General features: G+C 42.0%; 1 protein-coding gene across 2 annotated transcripts in view; it reads left to right on the forward strand.

Annotated features, from left to right (window-relative positions):
- The window catches only part of DDX31 (DEAD-box helicase 31), an 88139-nt gene that overhangs the window by 64031 nt on the left and 10305 nt on the right, over nucleotides 1–13803 (forward strand). For both annotated transcript variants that reach the window (XM_030207772.1, XM_030207771.1), the window contains exons 19-20: nucleotides 3154–3265; nucleotides 5921–6101. In XM_030207772.1, the coding sequence (XP_030063632.1) occupies nucleotides 3154–3265; nucleotides 5921–6101 (293 nt within the window). The remainder of the gene's footprint in view (nucleotides 1–3153; nucleotides 3266–5920; nucleotides 6102–13803) is intronic.

Here is a 13803-nt window from a genome sequence, read left to right on the forward strand (position 1 = left end):
CTAGTGAAAAATGCACAAAAAGTCAAAGGGATGGCTGTGTGGCACCATTCCTAGTAAGCTGACCACACAGACATCCCAGCAGTCAGAGCAGAGGGGCAGCCTAGTTGTCAGTGCACTGGACTTCACATAAATGGACCCAGGTACAAAATCCCAGATTAGCACCCATATTTTGTATCGTGTCCCCTAAAAACCTACTGTATCTAACTGTAAATCACTGCAAAAGCCCTCAGATCTGCAGGTGTCTCCTATCTATACAGTTGGTATTTTGTGGGTTTTGGAAGGCTCACACTATCCACCACAAGTGTATTAGTTAAAATGTGTTATGGACCTGGGTCCATTTCTCTACAGTCCATTGCACTGATCACTAGGCTACTTCAGTGACCTGCTTGCTGCTATACATAAGTACATAAGTGTTGCCGTATTGGGACAGACCGAAGGTCCATCAATCCCAGAATCCTGTTTCCAGCAGTGGGCAATCCAGGTAACAAGTACCTGGCAAGATCCCAAAACAGTACAATACGTTTTTTGCTGCTTATTCTAGAAATAAGCAGTGGATTTTCCCTAAGTCCATCTTAGTGGCTTATGGACTTTTGTTTTAGGAAGCTATCCAAACCTTTTCTAAGCCCCACTAAGCTAACTTTTACCACATTCTCTGACAATGAATTCCAGAGTTTAAATACATGTTGAGTGAAGATATATTTTCTCTGCTTTGTTTTAAATTTACTAAGTTTCCAAGTTTATTCAGAATTTACTATCCCGCCCTATGGCAGCCTTCAGAGCTGTTCACAGTCTAATACATGAAAATGATAACCAAGACATAATGTGGACAGACAGATTTTGAGGAAGGGGTAGAACTACAGAAATGATAGGAAAGAAACATGAAGAGACACAAGGAAGGGGAGGCTTAGTAAAGTCCGCAGGGTCCCTGGACAGAATCAGAAAATAAAAGTGCAACATTACATGCTACTTTGTAGCTTCATTGCGTTTCCTCTAATATCTGAAACTGTCACAGAGCCTGGTATTTACTATCACTGTCACATCTTTGGGGGTGGGTGGGTGGGAGGGGACTCCTTAATCCCCCAGCTGACCACTGGGGGATTAAGGGGGATCATGCCTTAATCCCTCCAGTGGCAAGCTGGTCAGGTGGGGCACCTTTTTGTGACTTTAGTTGTGATTGGAACAGGTCCAGATAGTCCCAGTTTTTGCCCTAGACATTTTTATCTTGTTCCTTTGTACCAGAAAAACGTCCAAATTCTATGCCCGCCCAAAACGCTTCCCCTTCAATTTAGACGAATGCGGAAAAAGCTATCTCAAGCCTAAGTTTCAAAAATCACAACTTGTACGTTTTCCCATGAAAAACTTCCATCTGGCGCTTTATGCTGCTTTTGAGATGTTTTTCTCTTTTGAAAATGGACACCAATGAGTCAGAATTTCGCTGTCCACCCCCAGCTTTAACGTAGGCCTTCAGTCGCTGTGGGAAATTCTTAAGTCTTGTCGATCGGTCCCTGTGGCAGGCTGTCCAAAATCATCTGCAGTGCTTCCTTGAGTATTACGATTGTTTGCAAATTTGGATAGAGCTTGTGATAGGACTCCAACATTGCTCCCCAGATAAAAGTCTATGTCGCTGTGACATCATTGAAAGTAAGGTGGTACCCCATTTTTGTTTTTTTCAAATAATGGTAGTTTTATAGCGGGAACATTTTTGAACATGTGAAAATTGCTGGGTGGTCACACTAAAAAGTCTGTAACTTCTCAATGTTTAATGATAATCTCATTCCAGTCAGCACATAAACATAGATATTAACAACAAATAAAGCTGTAAAATTTCACATTAAATTCCCAAGCGGTTGCTGAGAAAACAGCAAAAATATCTTGGGGGGGGGGGGGGGGGGGGGTGCGGTTTTTTTTTTTTTTTTTAACCTCACCTTCTATATACATCAGACCATAGAAGTAGCAGATCCATATCAAGCTGGGACAACATAGTCAGCAATCTGACTTGTACAAACATTGCCACTGAATATAGGAAAAAAGATATTTGGACTACGGAATGTTGCATCAGTTTTTGGCACTGATTACAATATCAAGCATAAATTTCAGTATTTTAGCTCTGTTAATCAGATTGTGAGAATAGTCTCCCCCCCCCCCCCCCCATTTTGGTTAAAATCACACTAACTTTTTATCTGGATTTCTGTTGTTCTGGTAGCTGTAAAGTTGTATAAAACTGTTGAGTTGATTTTGCAAGTTGTTGAATAAAAACTTTTGGTTGCTGTAAGGCTAACAGTATGTAACCTTTTTATCTGCATGACCTGAGACCTTCCCAGGGGCATGGTTAGGTCAAAAGAGGAATAAATAACACCTAGAAGTTGTTTTCAAATCTTCACATGCACTTTTCCAGACGAATTTTACTCTCAGAAAAGGCAAGTGCTAGTGACCGCACATACTTTGTACCCATCAGGTAACCCATGGCAGCTTTCAAAACAAGAGTATATGTGAGGCATGGTTTCAGAAGCAGTGCACAGCATGAGGGTATGAAGTATGCATGGTCTTTGTTCCAGTTTGATAGGCTGAAGGTGAAGGGCTCAGAGCATTAACACACCATATTGTATGGGTTCTGAATATCAATCCAAAGGACAAAAAAGGGTCCATTTTCATCTGGTATGTGGCTTGAAAAGAAACCATGACTGGAATCCTGAAGAGCATTCATTAATGAAGTTAATGACTTCTGATACCTTGTTCTTCCTATGTAAGGGAGAGGGGGGAAGTTTATTGTTCAATAGAATTCACTCTGGAGGATACAGGGTAAGAAGATTTCTTGGTGCATCTGCTTACCAAGAGAAGATTGGACCCTGCTCTTAATCCATCTACTGTCACCACCTACTTTATTACTTAGAAAAAGAACCTGCTACCCTAAAACAAGAAATTAAATTTGCCCTCCCTGCTTCCCAGCAGCTCCTCCTCCTCTCTCTGTGTTCATCCTTTACATCTTTATGTTAATAATAATTCTTTTTTTTTTACCAGTAATATTGGAAGGATTACCCTTTGTGTCCCCATGGTGCTTACTGTGTCATTTTACTGTTATTAAATCTATTCTAAACTGCTCTTATTATTCTGCCAGTCAGTCAGCCTTTGATTTAATCTCGTCCCCCCCACTAGAAATCGCCGGGTATGGTCACACAGGAAGTGAGGGAACGAGCAACTGTCTTGCAGACCACATTCGAGGACTATGTCCATGCCACTGAGGAGAATGTCATAAGGGCGAAAAAAGGTCAGTGGTTTAATCAGTTACATGGCCACATCTTAGGCAGAAGCACGTAGGTCTTGAGGGAATGGCCTTATCCCAGTCATAATGGTATCGCGTTGTTGTCTTAAAGACCTGAAATATTTCCATGCATTAACCGTGACTTTTTTTTGTGTCATCTTAAATGATCCTGGAGAGGCTTGGATTAGCTAGAAGAAACCTTTTCCAGCTGTGCAGTTTCTGAGGGAAACAGTTGATGACACTGTTTCTCTCTGTTGTGAGATGCCCTTGGGTGCATTTGTAGGGGATGCAGCGTGTCTCATAGGGCATTTTAGAAACAGAAAACGTAAGATTTATTTGTGTCTTCACTCTACTTGTGAAAACCCCCTAAAATATCAAAATTGTATCTATGTGAGGCAGGTATTTTACCCATGTACCCCCTTCCTCAACTCCCATACAAAGCCTGAAACATAGAGTGGACATTTAGACTGATGTCTTGCAGATGTCAGCTACTTGTACTGTGTTCTCCTTTTCTGCTCATCCTCGCACATGATTTAATGCCTCAGGTAAGGAGGTGGCTGGGAAACGAGTAAAGAGGTAAAGCATCAGAACAGAGAAAAGTGAAAGGCCGGCAGGATGTGTCTTGGGACCTCACTGCTTCAGCAAGAGAAACCTTATTAGCAGGCAGAGTAGAGACTGGCTCCCGAGGACAGGCCTTTCTTCCCCTGCAGGAATCATCCTGGATTTGTTTCAGTTCTGATCAAATAGAATAAAACACTGAGCCTGCTGAGTTTAAAGCTTTGGAAGTGGCACAGAAGTTGCAGCATGTGAACCAGTGTAGTGGAGGAGCCCTCGTGTATGGAGCCTAACTTCTGCAGTCTTACAGCCAGCCCTTCACTGCAGTCTGAGTGCACTTGCCCTATATGTTTCGTTGTATAAGAGAAAATATTTACATTTTTTGTGAGCTTTTGAATACAATGAATCCTATACTATATTGACACCTCTTGTTTTAATGTGAATAAGAGTTATCTGTGTTCTCGCCAGACAGATACAGACTCAGACAGACACACTGCCAAGCATGCTTTCCTTTCAGTCTCTTAGAGATGGTGGCTTGTACCCAAGAACTATCATCTGTCCCTCTTTCCCCGGCTATTTCCACCACTTGCTTTCTTCCCATATAAAGTTCTTAGGGCTGCGCAATGTGATATATTCAGTTCCTTTTTATATCTATTTTGGAATTGCACCATTGTATACTGTGTTGCCACAGACTGCACTGAATATCTGGCCGTCCCTTACCATTGCACTGCAAAACGTTTGGAGCATTTACTGGAAATTAATATCTGGAAGCGGTGCCAAGAAAAGCTACAAAAATGGTATGGGATTTGTGTTGCAAACCGTACGAGGAGAGACTTGCTGGCCTGAACATGTATACCTTGGAGGAAAGGAGAAACAGGGGTGATGTGATACAGACATTCAAATATTTGAAAGGTATTAATCCGCAAATGAACCTTTTTCGGAGACGGGAAGACGGTAGAACTAGAGGACATGAATTGAGGTTGAAGGGGGAGGGGCAGACTCAGGACTAATGTCAGGAAGTATTTTTTCACGGAGAGGGTGGTGGATATGTGGAGTGCCCTCCCGTGGGAGGTGGTGGAGATGAAAACGGTAATGGAATTCAAACGTGCGTGGGATAAACACAAAGGAATCCTGTTTAGAAGGAATGGTTCCGCAGAATCTTAGCGGGATTGGGTGGCGACGCCGGTAATTGGGGAAACAAAACGGGAGCTCGACAGATTTCTATGGTCTATGCCCTGATCGTGACTGAATAGATAGGGGTGGACTTGAGTGTAAATTTTAAGAGGCTTCGACGTTAGCTTCAGAACTTAGTACAAGAACAGTGCTGGGCAGACTTCTACGGTCTGTGCCCTGATAAAGGCAAGGACAAATCAAACTCGGGTATACATATAAAGTATCACATACCATGTAAAATGAGTTTATCTTGTTTGGCAGACTGGATGGACCGTACATTTACTATGTTACTATGTTTCAAGCAGGTTTACATTCTGTAACTACTGACTTCAACTGCCTCTGCTGTACCATCTCTCAAGCAAGAACTGTTTGTTTGTTTTGTACCCCCTCCCCCAATTACTTCTGAGTCTCCATTCCCCCAGGTTTGTATCATGACACCTGGGCCTCCATTAATATGAAAATTCTCCAGTGTTGGTCAAAATGTAAAGTATATTTTTTAAATTCTGTCTGCTTGGCAAATGTTACATTTTATGCTGATGAAAGATACCAATGCAGACATGAAAATGAGACATTTTTGACTGAAGATTGGTGAGTATGCCATGTCTGGTAGGGATTTATAGACAGACGTTGTTTTAGAGGACCTAGGGAGTAATGGGATTTCTTGAAGAAGGTCCTGGTGGAGGAAGGTGCTCAAGATTAGTCTCTGGAGTCAACTTACTGTCTGGACTCCTAGCCTGGCAGACAGAATGGGCATAAGTCATAGGCCTCTTCTGTTATTTTTATTCTTTGATTAGGAGGGGTCTTTCTCATAATAACTGGGAGTTGAAATTTAAAACTGAGAGATTGCTTAATTCACCTGTAAGCATGCATCTGACTTTTTGTGTGTGTGTGTTCTACAAGTTGTGCTAATTGTTTATTCCTTTGTTTCCATAGCCCTGCAGTCCTTCATTCGATCCTACGCCACATATCCCCGAAACCTGAAGCACATCTTCCATGTTAAGTCCCTGCATTTGGGCCATATTGCAAAGAGCTTTGGACTGAGAGATGCTCCTCAGAATCTTAATCTCACTGACCCTACAACTCCCAAGAGGAGCAAGAAACCCAAACCAAAAAGGTAAGAAGTAGGGATCTCTGTTCTAGGGCATTGTGTACCTGGAACCATCTCTGCCTTTTTCTTTTTTTTTTTTGCTTTTCTCCTTACTTAACCCATCTTCTGCTTTACTTCACCGCCCCTTCTGATATTCTTCTGATTTCTTTTTCTATCTCCCTCTCCTCTTCTTGTGCTGCTTGTTTAAACAGTGGTAATTACATCTGTGGTGTGGGAGTCTGAGAAAGGAATGTGAACTAGCTGGCTGCATATGATGTGTATATGACTGCAGCTGCCTGTGTTATGGCTGTAGCTGCCTGCACTGGGGAGCCTGTCAGATTCACTGTACCTGGCATGAGAACAGGAAGAGTAGTACCTTTCCAGGACATTTGAGCTCCACTTTTGAAGTATCAAGGCAGCAGCCAAGTTATTCTGGAGAGGTGAGATAGGAAGAGATTGAGCAAACAAGCAGCTGGTTTTTGTTGAGATGGTAGAAATGTGTGTGTAAAGGAAGTTTAGAATCTTAACATGGATTCACACTTTCAGAAATGTTAGAATCCGTAGTTCCTATCCAACATAGGCACCAAGGTTGCCAATAGTGAAGGGTGTTATGTTACATCTTACTTATATTCCACAATCTATATAAATAAAATCCCCCTCAGACATTCTGAATCCCCCTCAGACGTTCTGAAGCTCACCTCTCTCCAACTGTGGCTCCTGACCTAGGCTATTCGGACTCCCGCACTCAGCCACGCCCCATCTGGACATAAAAAGCACTCTCAACGTTCCATTGACCACTGACGTCAATGAAGCCAGTTCGTTTGTTTGAAGCTCTGTAGCAGCAGATGTGGGCCCCGCCCTCGCGTCAAACGTAATGACGTTGAGGGCGGAGCACATTCAAGGAGCCAATCAGTAGCCGAAAGCAGGAGAGAGGCCAGGTTCACACTCTCGCTCAGGACGAAGAGGGAGGGCGGCAACACGGCGAGCAAATGGCTGCGGCGAGTGTCCAATGGAGGAGGCGGGTGAGGGCTCGGGGTCGAGGACCACTGGCGACTCGGAAGCGGGGGGGGGGGGGGAAAACACCACTGGCTACGACTCCAGCGCAGCTGTCATCCCATTCACTGAAAACAAAAGAAGCAAACCTATGACATGCTTCAGGACGTTTAATACACAGGAGTGGAAGTGACCCAAGCAAGTGTACGGTAAGCAAGGAAGCCCATTAGTTAATCTCTGTTTCAACTCCCCCACGCAGCCGTCATTGCTATACACTCACAAACAAGCAAACCTAGGAGCTGCTGCTTCACATTGTCGTTTTTAAATTGAGGACAAAAGGAGAGGGGACACAGACAGACCCTGCAACTGGGAGGGGGGACCCTGCAACTGGGAGAAAGGGACAGGGGGAGCCCCCCTGGAACTGGGAGGGAGGGGGGAATCCCCCCTGCAACTGGGAGACAGACCGGGGGGGGGAGACCCTGGCACATACTCTCATTCTCACACACACACTCGCACCCAGTCTCACTCTCCCTCTGTCACACACACACACACACACACGCGCGCACATTCACTCTCTCTCACACACTCACTCTCTCAAACATACACACTCCGAGGAAAACTTTGCTAGCGCCCGTTTCATTTCTGTACGAAACGGGCCTTTTTTACAAGTAACCTATAAAGTTTGATGTGGATCATAGAACAACAAGAAATTGAATACAAAAGTTCAAGAATTACAGCTTTAAATCACAGTACAAAATATCAAGTGACAAGAATCAAAATTGGACACCATAATACTAGAATTACAATTTAAATTCTCTCAATTCGTGTAGTTGACATCAAATATTTGTTGAACAGCCAAGTTTTCAGGTTATTCCAAAACTCCATGTAATCCTTAGTAGTTTGAATTGATATTGGGAGAGAATTCCATATCTTGGCTGTTTGGTAAATTATATCCCTTAATAGACGGAAAAAGTAAATTAACTTAGTGCAGAGTTTGCTTAACAAACTGTTGTGGAGAAGGCTAGCCCAATTGCATATATAAGAAAGGGCTAAACCATTTAAAATCTTAAAGGTAAGAGTGCATAATTTAAATTGAACTCTGGCCTCAACCAGCAACCAATGTAAAGTAATCAACAGAGGAATTATTGAGTCCAACTTACCAGCTGCAAAAATTAATCTGGCTGCCGAATTCTGAATTAATTGTACTTTTTTCAGCAAGGTACTTGAACATCCTACATAAATAAAATTACAATAGATTAATCAGACCTTGGACTAACGCTCTGCAATGAGCAGCATCAAAGAACTTATAGATCGTCAGTAATTTCTTCATTTGATAAAAAGATTTTTGAATGAGGGATTTAATATGCCCTGAGAAGGTTAACCAACTATTCACTTCCACACCTAAAATTTTGGAGCTAGATTCAAATGTAAAAGAATCGGAGGCAATAGTGAACTTTGAGAAAATGTAGGATTACAGTGACCTAGCCACACAAATTTAGTTTTTTCACGGTTTAAGATAATTAGTCAAGATCCACTGTTCAATTATTTGAACGCAGTGTGTAATAGCTACCAAAGCGGAAGACCAGTCCAAAACAACTGGCAACAGCAGAGTTATGTCATCGGTATATATAACATAGGATATGTTAAATTGATCTAGCAGTTTACCTAGAGGTTGGAGCAGAATATTAAATAAAGTGGGAACAAGCAGAGTCCTGGGGAACCAGGTTTCCAACTCCCAAATAGAAGTTATAAGGTGCAGAAAAAAAGATATATTAAGAGTCAGGAAGCCTTTAAGCAATGCATTGCCATTGACACCTAGTTCATTGAGTCTGAAAATCAGAAGATTATGGTCGACAAGATCGAATGCACAAGATTGAACTGAACAATTATAGCATTCAGCCCCTGACCCAACAATACTTTACTTGGTGCAACTAAAACTCTTATCACATTTTCTGTGCTGTAATTTTTATGGAAACCAAAGAGTGCAAGATATTATGACTAACAAGATAGCTATCTAATAACTTGACAATGTAGCCTTCTACAGTTTTTGCAAACAATAGGATTGAGGCAACTGGGAGATAGTTGATGACATCTGATAAGTTTCCTTTAGGATTTTTCGGGATGCGAGTTAATACGAGTTCACCCCATTGTGCAGGAAAACCAATTGTTAAACCATGTAGTTAGAGCCCTAGAGAATTAGAATTAATTTCCTTCATAATGTAGGCCGGACAAATGTCTAGGCTACAGTTTGGTTTAGTAAATTTAGATAACAAAGAACTAGTGTCATGAGTTGGCATGGGCACAAAGCAATCCCAAATGCGATTACCTAGTATTTCGTTATGATCAGAAAAGGGGGGAGAAATAAAAATTAAGCTATCTGTAAAAGTGATTTCTTACCAGAAAGGATCTGCAGTGCTGTGGGCCCAGATGCTTGGAGGTTGCAGTACTTAGCAGTCTGAGAGTACAAAGATATGAATCTCAAAATAGTAACTCCCACTTCATTCAAAATTGTGATGGTAAAATGAGTGTTAATTGTTAAAAACAACTAGGTTGGGAGACTAGGAGGCACATGCAAAAGTAAGTCTTTAAAAGATTTTATTACTTGCCTTCTCACGAAAGCACCCAAGACAAATAGCAATGAGCAAAAGAATGTACAGAGCCTTAATAGGACTGTGGAAAATAGTGATAGAGTGCTGCTCTCTAACTGACCACCAGGTGTCACTGTAAAAAAAAATAGCCAGTCCAGCACTCCTTAGCTCCAGCCAGCCTGAGCAATATGAAAACAACTAAAAACACCAAAGACAAGCATTAGACTGGACCAGTAAAGTGAACCAGTCTTGTAGAACCTGAATATTTCATTGTTGCTCCAAACGCTGAACAGTTGTTGGCCCAGCCTTGTGGGGAGCAGGAGCCTGGGCCCAGTGCATTTGTAGCTTTGTCTGTGTCACTTTGATGGCTGTGTCTGGAGAAAGTGTAATTTTCTGCACCTTGAATAGAAGAGACAAAGCACCAGCTTAGCTGTCACAATGTGAACAGTATAAAGTCTTATTGTCAGTAGAAAGCAGAATGAGAGCTATGCAGACAGGTACATGGAGAGAACTGGGTAAATTCCCCCTTCCCCCCCCCCCCCCCCCATGCAAACCAGAGGCAAAAATGAAAGTGTAGCAGGGGGAATTGTATGACACCGTTTTGGCCTTGAGAAGCTGAAGTACCTCCCCTGCTGCCCCACGCAGACAGATGGGTAACGAGGTGAGAGAATAGTGCCATGAGCTAGAAGGGTTTAGCAGGGCTTTATTCACAGAAGAATAATGTGATTAGCCCATAAAGAGCATGTTAGGTGGTATGGGGTGAGCTTTGATGCTGCTGTGAGCCAGCAGGGAGCTCAGTACTGACTGACAGCTGTGTGTCACAGGATTACGCTCTTCCTGACAATGCGTCTCTGTTTCTGTAATGTCGCTTTTCAGTAACTGCTGCTTCATCCCTTGTTAGATGGCTCTCGCTAAATGGCAGCTTGTCTCCTCCTCCCACCACTCTCTGTCTCTCCTCCCTTTCCTTTAGTTTAGAAGAGCTCTAGACATTATATGTTACTTTTATTTGGAAAATGAGATATAGGATACAATAAATCAACAACTTACGATTTTAAGCTAATTAGCATGGACCATATAATTAGGTACCATGATGGAGCAGTGAAGGTGTTCACTGACTGGCCAGTATATATAACAGTTGGATTTTGAGGCATGCAGGATCTGAACGCCCGAACAGTTAGGAGGATTAGAGTGCTGGTTAAGAAAATCTCTCAAGACATATGTCTTTGCGAAAGAAATGGATATTTTTCTTCTGGAAAAATAAAATTGTTTTGCTATCACTTAATAATTCAGATTAAGATTTCTGCACGGATGCTGCTTCACATGAACTGTGGAGGTCACACAGATCACTTCTTCAGAAATAGCTGAATGTGATTTTCAAAGCCTCTGTACAGCACTGTCGTTGGATAACACTTATGCGAGTTTAGTGAAAGTTTTATGTTCAGAGAGTCAAACTTCCTCTATAACATCTCCAAATCTTCATGGAAGAGATAACCTTGCCCATGCATTCTCTACCCAGCCATCATAGTCCAAAGGCAATCGAACACTAGTGGGTATTGGGCCTATCATATAATTCTTTTAAAGAAATTACATTTGATTCATGTGCAAGAATAATGGTGTTGGAATGAAAGGTGATCTGTGCCTCTGTGACCTTGTATTCTGTGTTATTTAAATTCAGATTTCCTGATCAGGCATGGGTTAGGTACAATATTTCCTCTAAGGAGTGGCCTGTTTTGTGCAAATACAGAGATGATGATGTGGGTGAGGTCCTCTGACAGGATTGCATCTTAAGGAAGGAGCAGGGGTCATATTATTGCTGGTTTCTGTGTAGTCAACTTATGCATGAGCTAAATAGTATCCTGCTTGGGATGGTGACAGTTTGAAGTGGTGTGCCTCATACAGACAAGCAAGGAAACTGTGTGTTTAGTTCAACTGCTTTTGTGCAGTTATTTCTCCTGCTGCATGTTTTTGGAGAATTGATATTGTGCCCAGGGCTCCAGCACGGATCTCACATTCTGATCTTTCAGCCAAGCTTGGGTGGTGGCTTTTCTGTACAGGTATCCTTTTTGTAATGGTCAGTCAGGAGCAAGTGGTATTGCTGGAAAGCTGAAGTGCAAAGAGACTGACATGCATTTTGGTACATATCCTAATTTAAAGATGCATTCTCTTCCATGTTTGTTAATCTTAGGACTGCGTTGCAACTTGACAGAGGTTGAAACCTGTTTAGTCCATATCGAGGCTAATGAGTGGTCAGCACTTTGACTCTCCTGAGATAGAGACACATTACCTACCCCATTTGTTCATTAGCTGTGGTTGTGGTCAGCTCTCTCCTGGGTTTTTTTTTTGTGTTTTGTTTTGTTTTTTTTGCAGAGACAATGAGACATCCACTTAACTTGGCAACCTTCTCCACTGTTTTGTGACACCTAGGAGCCCCATGCCCCCCTCCCCCTCAATTTAGGAAAACCAAAGAGGCTAATGGCACAAATGAGGAAAGCCTAATGCGGAACACCTGCTGTGATCTCACCCCCCCCCCCCTGCCCCCTCCTTCATCTCATTATTAGAAGCAGCTTGCATGCCAATTTCCTTGTGACATTTACAACCTCCTTAATATCACTTAATTAGTTGAAGGCAAAATCTGGAAGTGTGCCTGTGATGGGGATTTCTTTCCACACAACTGTTCTGCACTTATTTACCAAAATAAAGTGAAAGGAAGCTCTCTGAAAAGGCAAGGGTGGATTCAGAAATTCCAGGGTATCCAGAATGTGGGGAGAGACTGGACGAGAAGAATCGACAAGTTTGAACATAAGCCTTATATTCCCTTCATCCTGGTTCTGGCCAGATACTGCCAGAAAACCATCCAGAAGCATATTCCAAATGGAATTCTTTGAAAATATTAACAGACCATGTTGTTTATGCCCAACAAACTTGAACAGAAACAGCCAATTCTGGTCTTGAGAATCACAAGACCATTTAATTTTTAGTATGTCTTTGGTAACTATTTCCGAGTTGTTCATGTGCACATATATAAAATATCCAGTTCAGTTCCATACTGCTAGTACTATTTATTTTTAAAGCACTGTCAGGCACACACACACACACACCTTCATTATCCTTAAAGTTCTGCCTGCTGTTGACCTTGAAGGAGCAGAATTCCTCTTCCATGTAGGAATAAGTTGTTTCTGGACAATTTTTATTGGAGATGGGAAAAAATAATTCCTGTCTTGAAGTTCTGTGTTATGAAAACACAGTATTCCTTGCAGCTTGCAATGGTGAATGAGATAGCAGCTTTTATCTACTGTCGTTCAGAGTTTCACACTCTTATTTTTCTGCAGGAAAGAGGACTCTCCACGCTTATGAGAGCTTCAGTTTATGGGTAAAAAAAAGTAACAAATTCCAAGTATCCTTCTTTATAAACTGGGCCAATTTGCCACTTAGTAAATAAGAATATAAGAAAAGTCATGCTGAGTGAGACCAAAGCTCAAGTCCAGCAGAACCCAAAAAGCAGATCTTTTTCCCATAGTTCATCTCCAGGAATGAACAATAGCTCTTCCACGTGTACCTGGCTAATCATTTTTTTATGAACTTTTCCTCCAGGAACTTGTTTAGTCCTCCTGAATCCCGCTATGTCGGTTGCCTTGACCACATTCTCCAGCAACATATTTCACAGCTTAATGTGCTCTGTATGAAAAGTAATAGCTTGTATGATATGTTTTCAGTATGCTGGTCATTTGTTTCTTTGAGTGTCCTCTTGGTTTTTGTGTTGGTTGAAAGTTTAAAACAACTGTGTCCTATTTAACTGTTCCTCGCAATTCCTATCATGTCCCCTCAGTTGTCGTTTGTCCAAGCTGGAGAGTCTCAACATATTGGATGTGTTCGATCCTCTCTATCATTTTGGTCATCCTTCTCTGAATGTTTACTATAACAGGGTACCTGATAGTGCCTCCTTTCTCTTTATAGGTTGCTAGCATAACTGAGTATATACATGTATATAATATTTAGGTGCAGTGGAAAAACTTGCACCGGCCATAGAGCTGGTGGAAATGTTAGCAGCGAATCACTGCAGATATTTGCATAACTTTCAGAATTCTATAAGTTGCGTGTGCAAGTTTAAGCACCACCCAGGCTCCTCCCATGGGTGCATTCCCCCCATC

Source organism: Microcaecilia unicolor, chromosome 6 (assembly GCF_901765095.1).
Source record: "Microcaecilia unicolor chromosome 6, aMicUni1.1, whole genome shotgun sequence".
Lineage (NCBI taxonomy): Eukaryota > Metazoa > Chordata > Amphibia > Gymnophiona > Siphonopidae > Microcaecilia > Microcaecilia unicolor.